The 14720-nt window shown below is 28.4% G+C and overlaps 1 protein-coding gene across 1 annotated transcript; it reads left to right on the forward strand.

Annotated features, from left to right (window-relative positions):
* The first annotated feature begins 4641 nt into the window (after positions 1–4641).
* On the forward strand, positions 4642–11438 carry LOC111683145. Its single transcript, XM_023445191.2, has 2 exons — positions 4642–6984; positions 7343–11438. The coding sequence occupies exons 1-2, from the start codon at positions 5272–5274 to the stop codon at positions 10787–10789; spliced, it is 5160 nt and encodes a 1719-aa protein (XP_023300959.2). The 5' UTR covers positions 4642–5271; the 3' UTR covers positions 10790–11438.
* Positions 11439–14720: the final 3282 nt, after the last annotated feature.

The raw sequence follows: 14720 nt of genomic DNA on the forward strand, positions 1-14720 counted from the left end.
AGACTAGACTATAGACTAGACTATAGACTAGACTATAGACTAGACTATAGACTAGACTATAGACTAGACTATAGACTAGACTATAGACTAGACTATAGGCTACACTATTAACTAGACTTAAGACTATACCATAAAATAGACGTTTTACTGGACTATATACTAAACTATCCATCCCTGAAATCATGCAATATTAATGCGTTTATTGAGAGCTATTGGCTGTCAATGTTTATATAAGAGGGTGGCAAGGTTGAACAGGAGAAAATATTCATCATACAAACCTAGATGAAGGATAAAAGAAAAAAAGGAAGAAAATCCTTTAAATGAGTAATGGAAATATGACAGAAAAACGAAAATAATAAATAAAATAAAATGATATTGTGATAACGGTAAAATAATACATATAAAATGCACATGTTGACATAAAGGCATTTAATATATTATGATTAATGCATTGGGAAAGATATTGGAAAGAGGATTTGTAGTATAAAATGTTTTCTTTAAAGAGGATTAAAGAGGAGAGAGAGAGAAGAAGAACACAAATTGTCATACAAATATGGAATATTTTAAAAAGGTATTAAAAATTAATATAATACAAAAGGAACCTCTAATTTGTACGCATTAAATCAACAATTTTTTAAAAAGATTTAAAAATGCCTTTTTGCAAAAAAGTACTAAAAATACTACTTTTTCAAATAAGTTCATTTTAGGTTTTTAACAAGCCAAAAATTAATATTTTTTAAATAAATTGAAAAAATAGAAAAAAAGTAAATTTTAAAAAAGTAGCAAAATACTACTTTTTTATAAATTAAAATTTTTTTTAAATGGTAAAAACTTAAAATTTTCTAATAAAAAAGCAATTTTAAAAAAGTACTAATAATTTTAATTTCTAATCTCAAATGTTAAGTAATGCGTTAAAAATACTAAAAACTTAAAATTTTCTAAGAAAATAGCAATTTTAAAAAAGTACTAAAAATACTACTTTTTTAAAAATGTTATTTTACAAAATGTCAAAAAATACTACTTTTTTATAAGTTATTTTTAGTCCCAAATGTTAAGTAATACCTTAAAAACGGCAAAAACTTAAATTTTTCTAAAAAAATAGCTATTTATAAAAAAGTACTAAAAATACTACTTTTTTAAAAAATGTTATTTTTGCTACCAAATGTTAAGTAATGCGTTAAAAATGGTAAAAACTTAACATTTTCTAAGAAAATAGCTTTTTAAAAAAAGTACTATAAATACTACTTTTTTCAAAATTTTAATTTTTGGTCTCAAACGTTAAGTAATACCTTAAAACTTGAAATTTTCTAAGAAAATAGCAATTGTAAAAAGGTACAAAAATACTACTTTTTTTAAACTGAGTTTTTACTGAAATTTTCAAACATTTCTATTAACAAATTCCACCCCTAAACATGTTTTAATTAAAAAATTCTCAATAAATCTTTATTTAATAAAATTTTGCTATAAAATAAGTACAGTTTCTTCAACTAAGGCGTATTAGCAATTTGTCACGTATACGCTTAGTCTTATTTTTCTTCATGCTAATGCTTTGCACACACACACACACACATTCATACTTTTCGCAATGTTATCTATTCTTGTTTTACGTCTTAAAATAAAAGCACCAGAAAAACTGTAAATATGTATGAAAGAGTCATATTTCAATCTTTCGACATTTTTAAACACTCATACACACACATACACACAAACATACATTAATGGTTATACTCAAACTCTAATAAAATATATGTATTTTAATAGTTGTTGCTGTTTTTTTTTTATTGTCATTGCCATAGTGTTTTTTAGTTTTCATTTTATTTTAGTGTTTAATGCAGTTTGTTGTTTTTTATAACGATATATTTGTATGTATTTGTTGATTAAAACAACCACAACAACTTCTAGTATATAGACAAAACACAACACAAGTCATCAAATTCAAAACCAGTTTTGGATTTTATTTGTTTAGGAGCTTTTTATATGATTTATATAATAAACTCTCTTTCTCTTTAAATATAAACGCATAAAAGAGAGTGAATAAAGTAACAGTAAAAACAGTGATAAAAAAAACATAAACTGATCTTTTAATTATGAAGAGTTGTTTAAAAAAAGTAGTAGGTATGATAAATTAAACTTAAATTTAAATATGATTTCATGTTAAGAAAAGAAACTAAAACTTAAATAATTAAAAATTTTAGTAAAAAATTTAACTTTTGAAAAAAAGTAGTAAAATACTACTATTATTAATATTTCTTTATTTTTATGTTTTATTTAATAAAAATAACTTATTTATAAAGAAAAATTGTGAAAAAATTTTAAAAAATATCATTATTTAAAAAAAGAGTACTAAAATACTACTTTTTTTTAAAACTTGTTTAATTTTTATATTTTTTAACAGAATTTAGTTATTTATAAAGAAAAATCAAAGAAAAATGCAAAAAAAAAGTTTTTAGAAAAAAGTACTAAAAATACTACTTTTTGTAAAATTGTTAAATTTGTTACCCAAACCTTATAAATCTTAATTTTACACAAATCCCCATACAAATTTTGATAATTTAGGCCTTAAACAAATTTTTGTAAAAAGTACTAAAATACTACTTTTTTTAAATTGCTTATTTTTAATTTTTTTTCTTATAAAATTAAGCGTAAAAATCTTAATTTCAATCCAAATTTACAAAAATTTTCAAAATTTACGTCAAAAATAAAATTTTCTTAAAAAGTACTAAAATACTACTTTTCTTAAACTTTTTAATTTTATATATTTTTTAACATCATAAAGTTCTTTACAAAGAGACACTAATTAAAAGTTTAAAAAAAAATCTGCTTTCTTTATAAAAAAGTACTAAAAAGGTCTAAAAACTGCACTTGTTCTGTAAAAAGTACTAAAGATACTACTTTTTTACAAAAGAATTGTTTTTTTTTCATATTTTCACCAGAATTTGTTTTTGAGAAAATAATTTAAAAATAAATAAATTTCAAAATTTATGCTTCTAAAAAAGTACTAAAATACTACCTTTTTTTCAAAAGTGCTTAATTTTGTTTGTTAAAAGCTTAAAAATCCTTATATTACACAAAACCCTATACAAATGTTTCAAATTTATGCCAAACACCTATTTTTTGGAAAAACTACTGAAATACTACTTTTTTAAAACTCGTTTATTTATTATTTATTTTTTTTTTTTATAGAATTAAAAGTAAAAAACTTAATTTTAGTCCAAATCTTTATACATTTTTAAAATTCATTTTTAAAATTATTTTTATTTAAAATACTACTTTTTTAAACTTTTTAATTTTACATATTTTTTAACATAATTAACTTATTTATAAAGAAAATTAAATAAAAGTTAAAAAATCTGCGTTTTTTAAAAAAAGGTGCAAAAATACTACTTTTTTCCAAATTGCTTGAATTAAATATTAAAAGTTTATAAATCTTTATTTTACACATAAAGTTTTAAAATATAGACAAAAAGTGTAGTTTTAATAAAAACTACTAAATATGTACTAAAATGCTACTCTTTTAAAACTTTTTAATTTTGTTTATTTTTAACAGAATTAAGTTGAGTTAAAGAAAACTCCAAAAAATATCGATGTTTTTTTCGAAAAAGTACTTTTTTTAAAAATTGTTTGATTTTCATTTTGAAAAGTTTTAAAAACTGAATTTAAATCTTAAAATTACTGTTAATAAACTTAATTTTACCTAAAATACTACATACGTTTTAAAAATTTAGACAAAAGTGTTATTTTTTAAAAAGTATTAAAGTTTTACTATTTGCAAGCATTTTTTTCCATATTTTTGAACAGAATTTAGTGATTGATAAAGAACTGTTTAAGAAAAGTTAAAAATACGTTAATTCTTTAAAAAGTACTAAAAATACTACTCTTTTAAAGATTTTTTGTAAATAGTTTTAAAACTACTACTTTTTTTAAGTTAAATTTCATTAGATTTTTAACAGTTTCTAACGCTATTTAACACAAAATTTTAAAATAATAAAAAAATCGTTATTTAAAAAGTATTAAAATACTACTTTTTTTAAAAAATTTACAAATTTCAATCTCCAAATGCATAAAAATGTTTATTTATGTGTTAAAAACTCTAAAATTTATTTACAAATACGTAGTTTTTTTTTTTTTTTTAAAGGTATTAAAATTTTGAAATTTAACTAAATTTTGTAACTAAAGCATTTTAGTACAAAATATTTAAAATTTTAACATCCTAATTTGAAACAATAACAAAATACTCTTCTTTATAAATTTGCTAATTTTAGTGTCAAAATAGTACAAAAACTGTATTTATTAATAAAATTGCCAAATTTAAATCTTAATTTATCTTAATTTGCTTTTACAAAATGTTTTCTTTATTTGTTTCCATTTTTTTCAATTTTACTTATTCCTTAATCCTTTTGTACAAAAAAGTAACGTTTTCTTCTATTTATTACATAAAACATAAACACTTAACACAACCTTGTTTAACTACTACCTATAAATACAACTCTTTCATTTACACTACCTTCCACAACTCTAACATTTCAACGAGATCACTTATTGCTATTAGCTAGAAAGAGATATTCAATAATATCCACATGCATGAATACAAAGTACACAACAGCCATCTTAGTCTGACCTACGACAAACAAAATTGTTACACAAAATATAAAAACAAAAACTATTCCACACAACAGTATGTGCAAAAAATCAAAACAAATACCAACAAACATAAATAAACCAAAAAAAAAAACACACAATAACAATAACCAACGTCAAGCAACAAGAAAAATTATTATGAGTAGAATAATAACAACAACCACTTATGCAGAGAAATATCAAAAAAAAAAAGCAAACAAAGCAAAAACAAAATAAAATGTTATGAGAGTGCATGAGAATGTGTGAGTGTTAAAAGCAACAGCAATAAAGAAAAAAAATAAAACATTTTTGTTGTGGAAGATAAAGTAAGCAAAGCAAAAACAACAAGAAAATGTACAGAGGAAAAAAAGCGGCGTCAGTGGATTTAATTTGTTGAGTGTGTAAAGAGCAAAGAAGAAAAAAAGAAGGCAATGATTGTTAAGAAGAAATTAAACAAAATTTATTATTAATTAATATTAAAAAAATTATTAAATTTAATTTGAGTAAAAAAAGAAAATTCTATACAAAAGAAAGAAAAAATAAAACAAAGAAATAAATTACAACAAGTTAAACAAAAAACAAGAAGAAACAAAGAAAATTTTTGTAGTGTTTTTATGGTTTTGTGTGTTTTCGACGAAATCTCAAGTTAACAAAATGATCAACACTTTATTGGAGCATGTGCCCATTAAAATGGAAGTTACCGAAGTGGAGGAAGAAGAGGTCAATGAGAGACCAGCTAAAGACTTGAATGCAGGACAAATGGCTAAAGATGATGAGCATATAAATGAGACAGATGAAGATTTGGGAGATGTAGAGGACGATGAAGAAGATGACGATGAGGAGGAGGACGATGAAGAAGAGGATGATGAAGAAGAGGAGTCTGATACCGAAACCGATGCCTTAGAAATTGAACAAGAAGCCACCATGTTAATAAGCAGTGATGAAGAAGCTGAATTGGAAGCCCAAAGAATACGTTTTCCAGACTTAGTCGAAGGCAAGAAAACCAGACGCGATTCCTTAAAAACATCACGTAGCTCTTCCAGGAATAGCCAAACTAGTAATAACTCTTCCATTAAATCGGTTAACAAACTAAAAACACCACATGAAAACAAAGAAGAAATCCAACAGAAACAAAGAATTTCACCTCGCCTCAAGCTGGTAGAGAATACTATAACAGCCGAAAACTTACAAAAAGAGCCACACAATAACACCAACAACAGCAGCAACAGCAGTAGCACTAACACCATAATAGAAAAGAAAATGCAAAATAAATTACAAGAAAATAATAACAAAAACAATAGATCCCCTACGGCAGAAGAAATCAGCAAAACATTGGAACTTAATAAAGTAAATTCCAACCAAACTGCAACACTTTCCATACCTCCAGCCAAAAGTCGACGTGGTAGTAATAACTCTACCTGTAGTATAGCTTCCACTGTAGGCTCTGATACCTCGGAAACAGAATCCTGTGGTAATATATACGTTTTTAATCTACAACAAAAACTCATATTCAATTGTGAGTTTTGTGATTTGAAATATGGTGATTTGGAAAACTTTGGCCGACATCTGCATGAAGCCCATAAACTCTTTCACTTTGATGAGGATCCTGAAAAGGAAAATGCACCGCGTAATGTACGTAAAAGTAATTGTAATAATGCGGCAAAAACAAACATCACCTCCATCAAGAAAGAACCTCTACAATGTTTTGATTCAACAACAATGGCGCCAGAACCACCTGTTGCCTTGCCTCTATCCGTTTTGGCTGAGCCATTAGAATCGTGTGGCAATGTTTTTATGCTGAATCATCGTAAATTGTTTTTAGTCTGTGGCTATTGTGAGTGTAAATATGCGAATTTGGATTTGTTTGAGAAACATTTGCGTCAACAGCATCGTATTTTTGAGGGTTGTCGTAATGAGTTGAATGTGGTGCCTAAAGTGGAGATCAAACAGGAAATGTTTGTTATTAGTGAGGTGGTGGGCGGTAAAACAAGTCGTGCTGCTCCTCAGGCAATGGTTTCTATACCAGCAGAAATTCCTTTAAACATTAGTATATCTCCAGAAAATGAGGCTGCTACTTTAGCTGCTTTAGATGATACTCTGGATATGGAAGATATTAGTTTGGAACAGCCTACTACTTCAACGTTAACTTCCAACAGTACATTAGCTGTTAACATGGGTGCTAACTCGATTGAGGCAATTATTACAAATGAAAATTCCAATTCTAATGAAAATGTCAAGGATATTCAAACATCTGTTGCACCCAAGAAAACCAGAAATAAAAGACGCTCTTCTCCTTTAAAACCTTTAGTTTCACCTAATAAAAGACCGAAAAGAAATACTAGAAATACTACTAAAGTTCAGGAGGAGGTAAGTCAAAAACAACATATAAAATTTAGTTTTAGTTCAGTTCTAGTTCAGTTATAATTCAGTTTTAGTTCAGTTCTAGTTCTAGTTCAGTTCTAGTTCAGTTCTAGTTCAGTTCTAGTTCAGTTCTAGTTCAGTTCTAGTTCAGTTCTAGTTCAGTTCTAGTTCAGTTCTAGTTCAGTTCTAGTTCAGTTCTAGTTCAGTTCTAGTTCAGTTCTAGTTCAGTTCTAGTTCAGTTCTAGTTCAGTTCTAGTTCAGTTCTAGTTCAGTTCTAGTTCAGTTCTAGTTCAGTTTTAGTTTAGTTTATTATTTCTGTTTTATTTCGAATATATCGCTTATAACGTTTTCACCATCATTTCAGGCCAACTCTACGGTTGTAAATATCCCGGAGAAAATCGTTCCTTCAGAAACAACTCAAACAATGGAAACAGAGAATACAATTGAAGCTGTAAAAACTATAGAAAATGAAGACAACAAACCAGCCAGCAACAATCAAGAAATCGTAGTTTCTAAAGAATCCAAAAATATAATAAAAATGTGTGAAACTAATGAAACAGCTCCTCCACAGCCTACAGAAACTAAAGTAAACAAGAAGCTTACAAAAGCCACGGAATCAAAAAGAACATCATCTCCAGAAGTAATAGAAATAGAGAAATCTACAACGGAATCAAATAAAGAAACTGAGCCAGAAGCTGAAGAAAGTAAGGAAGCTAAAAGATCTGCAGAAAGGAGAAAAACACCTTCTATAGAAATGACTATAGATATTAAGAAATCCACAACTCCAGAAACAATAGAAATGAAGAAAACTACAAAAGCTTCAATTGTTGTAGAACCAAAACAACCTAAGGAAAGTAAGAAAACGACAAAAGCTGCAGAAGCCAAAAAACCAAAAGAATCACTAGAACCAGCTGAATGTAAAGAAACCACAAAAACAGATGCAGCAATAACTGTGGTTAATGACGAATCTAAAGAGTCCCATTTATTGACAAAGTCTAACGAAACAAAACGACCAGAAACTCCTGCAGGCAATAAAAGGGGAAGAAAATCAATTAAGGCACAAGAAACCAAGAAACAAGTAATACAAGAAACACAAGAAACAATTGCTGAAGATAACAGGAAACATACGAAAACAGAGGCAACCGCAGAAAACAAAACAATAACAAAAATACAAGAATCTAATGCAGACACTACAGTTGTTGAAAATACAGCAACCAAAACTAGAAGAAAATCAACAAGAGCGTTAGATTTAGCTAAACCAGCAACACCGGAACCAGTAGCAATTGTTGAAAACCAAAAATCTACAAAATTGGAAGCAGTAACAGCTCAAGAAACAAAAAGACCCAGAAAAGCAATAAAAGTTGTAGAAACTGAAGAGAAACCTGTACAAGAAGCTGCTGTAGGCACAGAGAAACCTACAAAATCTGAAGCAACAACAGTACAAGAAGCAAAAAGAGGTAGAAAATCGAAAGTTGTAGAAACTGAGGAAGAAACTATAACAACACAGGAGCCACCAGCAGCAACTAAAGAAACCGGCAGAAAGTCTAACAAACCGACAGAAATTAAGAAACTTACCAAACAGGAAGTAACTGAAACCGAACTAGAGCCGGAAACTAGTGAAAATGAAATGCAATGTGATGAATGCGATAAGAAATTTACACGAAGAGAAAGTTTAAAAATCCACAAACGAGTACACACCGGCGAAAAACCCTTCCAATGTGATATTTGTCAAAAAAGTTTCCGGGCCAAACAAAACCTAACCATGCACAAAAAGTTTCACATGGGAGAGGCATCGAAAAATTTTGAATGTGAACATTGCGATAAGAAGTTTCTACGTAATACCGATCTTAAGGTGCATATGAGAACGCATACGGGTGAAAAGAAATTCAAATGTGGCATTTGCTTACAGGGATATGCTTCCAAACTTAATGTACAGACCCACATAGAAAGAGACCATTTGCCAGAGGATGGTGTGGTGGGTAAACCGCCTAGAGGTAAAAAGAAATCAGGACCTAATTCTAAAGTTTTAAGAGAAGAATTGGAATATCAAAAGAAAATTATACATAAATTGCAACAGGCTAAGATAGAGAAGGATATAAATAAAACTACTTTATGTGCAGCACCAATAGCTCTTAATGTAGGTGAACAATTACAGACAGAAACACTACATTATCAGCAGCAGCCGGATAGTGAAATGCAAGATCTTAATGCTGATCCTGTTAATGATATTATAGAACAAATACAAAATGAAATACTTTTAGGAGAACAACAGCAAACGCAACAAGAAAACACACAAGTTAATGCCGTAACCTATATCATTAACACAATGTCTGAACCGAATGAAGTATTAAATCTAACAAATGATACAACTAAGAATACAACCCTTATACTAGAGACACAGTCCAATGAATTACTTAATTCCCCTGAAGATATTAAACCCACTTTAATGCAGGTTGTTAAACGCTACTGCTGTGATCAGTGTAATCGCAGTTTTAAGAAACACATACGTCTGGTGGAACATCAACGTGTTCATACGGGTGAAAAACCTTTTGAATGTGATGAATGTGGTAAACAGTTTCGCATACGCATGCGTTTAAGTGAACACAAACTACGACATTCCAAAGAAAAGAAATTCAAATGTGAAGTCTGTAATCTGGGATGTTGCACTAAACAGGATTTAAATCTACACATGCGTCATCATACCAATGACAGACGTTTTCAATGTTCCATGTGCCCCAAGGCATTTGTACGTAGTTCAGATTTGAAAATACACGTACGCGTCCACACCGGTGAGAAGCCTTTTGTTTGTGACATTTGTCACAAATGTTTCCGAGCCAATCAAAATCTTAGTGTTCACAAAAAATCACATATGGGTGATGCTTCCAAAACCTATCAGTGTGAACATTGTGATAAGAAATTTATGCGAAATATTGATCGTAAAGTTCACATGAGAACTCATACCGGAGAAAAACCTTATAAATGTGAGATTTGTCAACGTGGTTACTCTTCTCGTTACAATGTACGAGCTCATATAGAAAGAGATCATATATCTGCCCATAATGTAGGATCGCCACCGAAAAGTAAAAAACGTCCTGGACCTAAACCTAAAGGCTTAAAGGCTGAATTGGAAAAACAAAAGAAACTTATAGAGGAATTACAAAATCAACTCTTACAACAAATTAAAACTGATGAGAAAATCATTAACTGTGAAGAGGAAATCTTACCTCATGATACTCTACAAGATAGCACCATAACGGCGTCAACACCTCTAATCAACAGCTCCAGTATAAGTCATGATCCCATACAAAGTGCTTATGATTTACTAAATAAACTCAAATCGGCCTCAACTACCTCTAAACCTTTAACTCTGATACCCTCTCCACCACCTTTAAAGGACATTGGCTCTAATCCCTTTACCAAAGCCAAAAAGGCTGCCACCTCTACATTACTACCTCTAACTATAACACAAAAAATTGAACAACATTCACCGGCTCCCTCTACAGCCTCTTCCAATACTTCATTATCATGTCTCAGTACACCCTCACCTCCTAAGACTACAGCTACTAAAGTAGTGTCACAAAAAACCTCTCTGGGTATACAACAAGTATCGGTGACAGTATCTATGCAAGTGGAAAATGTAACAACAGCCACTACTCCTACTACTCCCGAAAAAGAGAATGCTGGCATTTTGACAACAAGCACAACAAACGATGGTACACAAACGACAACATCATCATCGACGTCTAGTGTTAAGAAAGAAAGAAAAATAACAAGTTATTTTACGGTGGTGGGTCAAAAGGCAGATGTTTAGGGAGTTCACACACACACCCACACATACATCAATTCAAGAAGGCATGTTTGTTAGTGAAATAACAGGAGTTTTATAAGGTAAACTGATTTCTTTTGCAAATAACTTAAGAGTAAAGACAATAAAATAAGATTTTCTTTAAATTTTTTTTCTTTTATAATTATTTATTAATTTAAATACTTTTTTATATAAATTATTCTATAGTCTTGTTATAGTCTAGCCTATAGAGTAGTTCATAGTTTGGTTTTTAGTTCAGTCTAAAGTGTAGTCTATAGTCTAATCTTTAGAGTAGTCTATAGACAAGACTAGAGACTGAACTACTTATAGACTAGATTTGTTTAAAGTCTACTAAAGTCTATACTAAAGATTTAACTAAAAAAGATTAAACTAAACTACAGTCTAGACTAGTATATAGTCTAGCCTATAATTTTGTCTAGACTATAGACTAGACTAAAGACTAGACTATAGACTAGACTATAGACTAAACAATAGACTAGACTGTACACTAATGTCTGGTCTTAAGTCTATTCTATAGTCTAATCTATATTCATGACTACTGTCTGCTCTATAGTGATGTCTGTAGTATAGTATTTACTCTAGTCTACTATATAATCTAGTCTAAAGTCTACTATATAATCTAGTAAATCTAGACTATGGACTAGACTTTAGAGTTGACTATAGACTAGACTATAGACTAGACTATAGACTAGACTATAGACTAGACTATAGACTAGACTATAGACTAGACTATAGACTAGACTATAGACTAGACTATAGACTAGACTATAGACTAGACTATAGACTAGACTATAGACTAGACTATAGACTAGACTATAGACTATACTATAGACTAGACTATGGACTATACTATAGACTAGACTATGGACTATACTATAGACTAGACTATAGACTAGACTATAGACTAGACTATAGACTAGACTATAGACTAGACTATAGACTAGACTATAGACTAGACTATAGACTAGACTATAGACTAGACTATAGACTAGACTATAGACTAGACTATAGACTAGACTATAGACTAGACTATAGACTAGACTATAGACTAGACTATAGACTAGACTATAGACTAGACTATAGACTAGACTATAGACTAGACTATAGACTAGACTATAGACTAGACTATAGACTAGACTATAGACTAGACTATAGACTAGACTATAGACTAGACTATAGACTAGACTATAGACTAGACTATAGACTAGACTATAGTCTAGACTATAGACTAGACTATAGACTAGACTATAGACTAGACTGTAGACTAGACTATAGACTAGACTATAGACTAGACTATAGACTAGACTATAGACTAGACTATAGACTAGACTATAGACTAGACTATAGACTAGACTATAGACTAGACTATAGACTAGACTATAGACTAGACTATAGACTAGACTATAGACTAGACTATAGACTAGACTATAGACTAGACTATAGACTAGACTATAGACTAGACTATAGACTAGACTATAGACTAGACTATAGACTAGACTATAGACTAGACTATAGACTAGACTATAGACTAGACTATAGACTAGACTATAGACTAGACTATAGACTAGACTATAGACTAGACTATAGACTAGACTATAGACTAGACTATAGACTAGACTATAGACTAGACTATAGACTAGACTATAGACTAGACTATAGACTAGACTATAGACTAGACTATAGACTAGACTATAGACTAGACTATAGACTAGACTATAGACTAGACTATAGACTAGACTATAGACTAGACTATAGACTAGACTATAGACTAGACTATAGACTAGACTATAGACTAGACTATAGACTAGACTATAGACTAGACTATAGACTAGACTATAGACTAGACTATAGACTAGACTATAGACTAGACTATAGACTAGACTATAGACTAGACTATAGACTAGACTATAGACTAGACTATAAACTAGACTATAGACTAGACTATAGACTAGACTATAGACTAGACTACAGACTAGACTATAGACTAGACTATAGACTAGACTATAGACTAGACTATAGACTAGACTATAGACTAGACTATAGACTAGACTATAGATTAGACTATAGATTAGACTATAGATTAGACTATAGATTAGACTATAGATTAGACTATAGACTAGAAGTCTATAGTCAATAATCGAGTCTATAGTCTAGTCTATACTCTATAATCTAATCTATAGTTGAGTCTATAGTGTTGTCTATAGTAGAGTCTGTATTCTAGTCTTTAGTCTAGTCTACAGTCTAGGTTCAAGTTTATGGTCTAGTATATAGTATAGTTAATAGTGCAGCCCATAGTATAGTCTATAGTCCAGTTTATAGTCTAGTCTAAATTCCAGTCAATATTCTAGTTTCGAGTCTTGTCTATAGTCTAGTCTATTGTCTAGTCTATTGTCTACTCTAAAGTCTAGTGTATTGTCTACTCTATAATATAGTCTATTGTCTACTCTATAGTCTAGTCTATAATATAGTCTATAGTCTAGTCTTTAGTCTATTCTAAAGTCTGTACTATAGTCTTGTCTTCACCCTATAGTTTATAGCGTTTCCAGCAATAGTCCAGTGTTTTATTGTCTTCCCCTTTGTGATATTTTATAAAACTCCAGTTTTTTTTTACCACTAAACAGCTTTTTATTAAACAAAAATTATTTTTGTTTTTTTTTTTTAATGAAATGAGTTAAATTTTATTTAAAATTTATAAATTTTGTAAACTTTTTTTTTAATTATTAATTATAAGTACACAACATTCTCATTATACTTTGTGTAATAATAAACAATTAAAAAATGTATTTTTCTATACTCTCTTTATCACTCTTACTTTCATCTCTTAATTAAATTAACTTAAAGATACTTTTAAAAAGCATCTTCTTTGTTTTAAGAAATTTATACTAAATATTATAATTATTATAAAAACTATTACAACTACTACTACTACTATTACAGAAACTTGTACTTTATTTGAAATGCTTTATAACTCTAGCAAAGCAACCTCGCAGCAGGATTTTACTTTTTCTCTAACACATCTACATATTTATTTTCTTTATATATTATTTTTATTTTTCTTGAATTTTTTTTTTTGCTTAAATATAAATATTAGTTGATAAGTTATTTAGTTGTAAGAAAAATTGAAAAAAATATTGAATTAATAAAACAAATTGAAATGTAACAACTGAAAGTTTTAAAGGAATTGGAAAAGAAAGTACTAATTCATGCTACCTTTGTCAAGAGTTACAAATCTCATTTAGGACTTTATTTGCTTGAAAAATGAAACAATTGAAATAAATTTAAAAATTTTGAAAATTTTTTTTCAAAATCTATTTGCAAAAGTGGCAGCTTTATATAAATCTGTTAAAATGTATATTTTTGATAAAAAAAAACACACAAGTTGGAACAAATTTTCAAGTTAATAAATTGATATTATTAAAACTTAAAACTAAAAATGTTATAAAAAAAGCCAAGAAATTTATGAAAAGAATATACAATAATTGTTAAACTATTAAAACAAAAAAGCATATATTTATTACAAAAAAAACTATATTTTTATATAAAAAACTTTTTAAAACACAAATTTAAGAAAAAAAAATATTTTTTAATATTTACAATAAAAAAGACCAATAAGACTTAATAAAAAGAAAACTAAAACAAACATTTAAAAGAAAATCTTAAAATAACTTTAAAAAACCTAAAGCAAAAAAAATTTTATTCTAACCTCAAAAGAAATCTAAAACAAACATTTCATTATTTATACTCATTATCATTTAAAATCAACACTTAATTTTATTAATTCATAAAAATTATAATTATTATATTTTCAATAAAACTTTAAAATATTCTTTAAAAAAACTTTATTTTTTTTTTCTTATAAATATAAAAAGTAATTTAATTTATTTTATTTTAATTTAATTTTTTCTCTAATTATTAA

The sequence above is a fragment of the Lucilia cuprina genome, chromosome 5 (genome assembly GCF_022045245.1).
Source record: "Lucilia cuprina isolate Lc7/37 chromosome 5, ASM2204524v1, whole genome shotgun sequence".
Classification (NCBI taxonomy): domain Eukaryota; kingdom Metazoa; phylum Arthropoda; class Insecta; order Diptera; family Calliphoridae; genus Lucilia; species Lucilia cuprina.

What these genes read in the sequence shown, in the direction of transcription:
- LOC111683145 (XM_023445191.2), top strand. Translation starts at nt 5,272, where the DNA reads ATGATCAACACTTTATTGGAGCATGTGCCCATTAAAATGGAAGTTACC. An exon ending in CTACTAAAGTTCAGGAGGAG is followed by an intron (nt 6,985 to 7,342) that starts GTAAGTCAAAAA and finishes CCATCATTTCAG; the next exon opens with GCCAACTCTACGGTTGTAAA.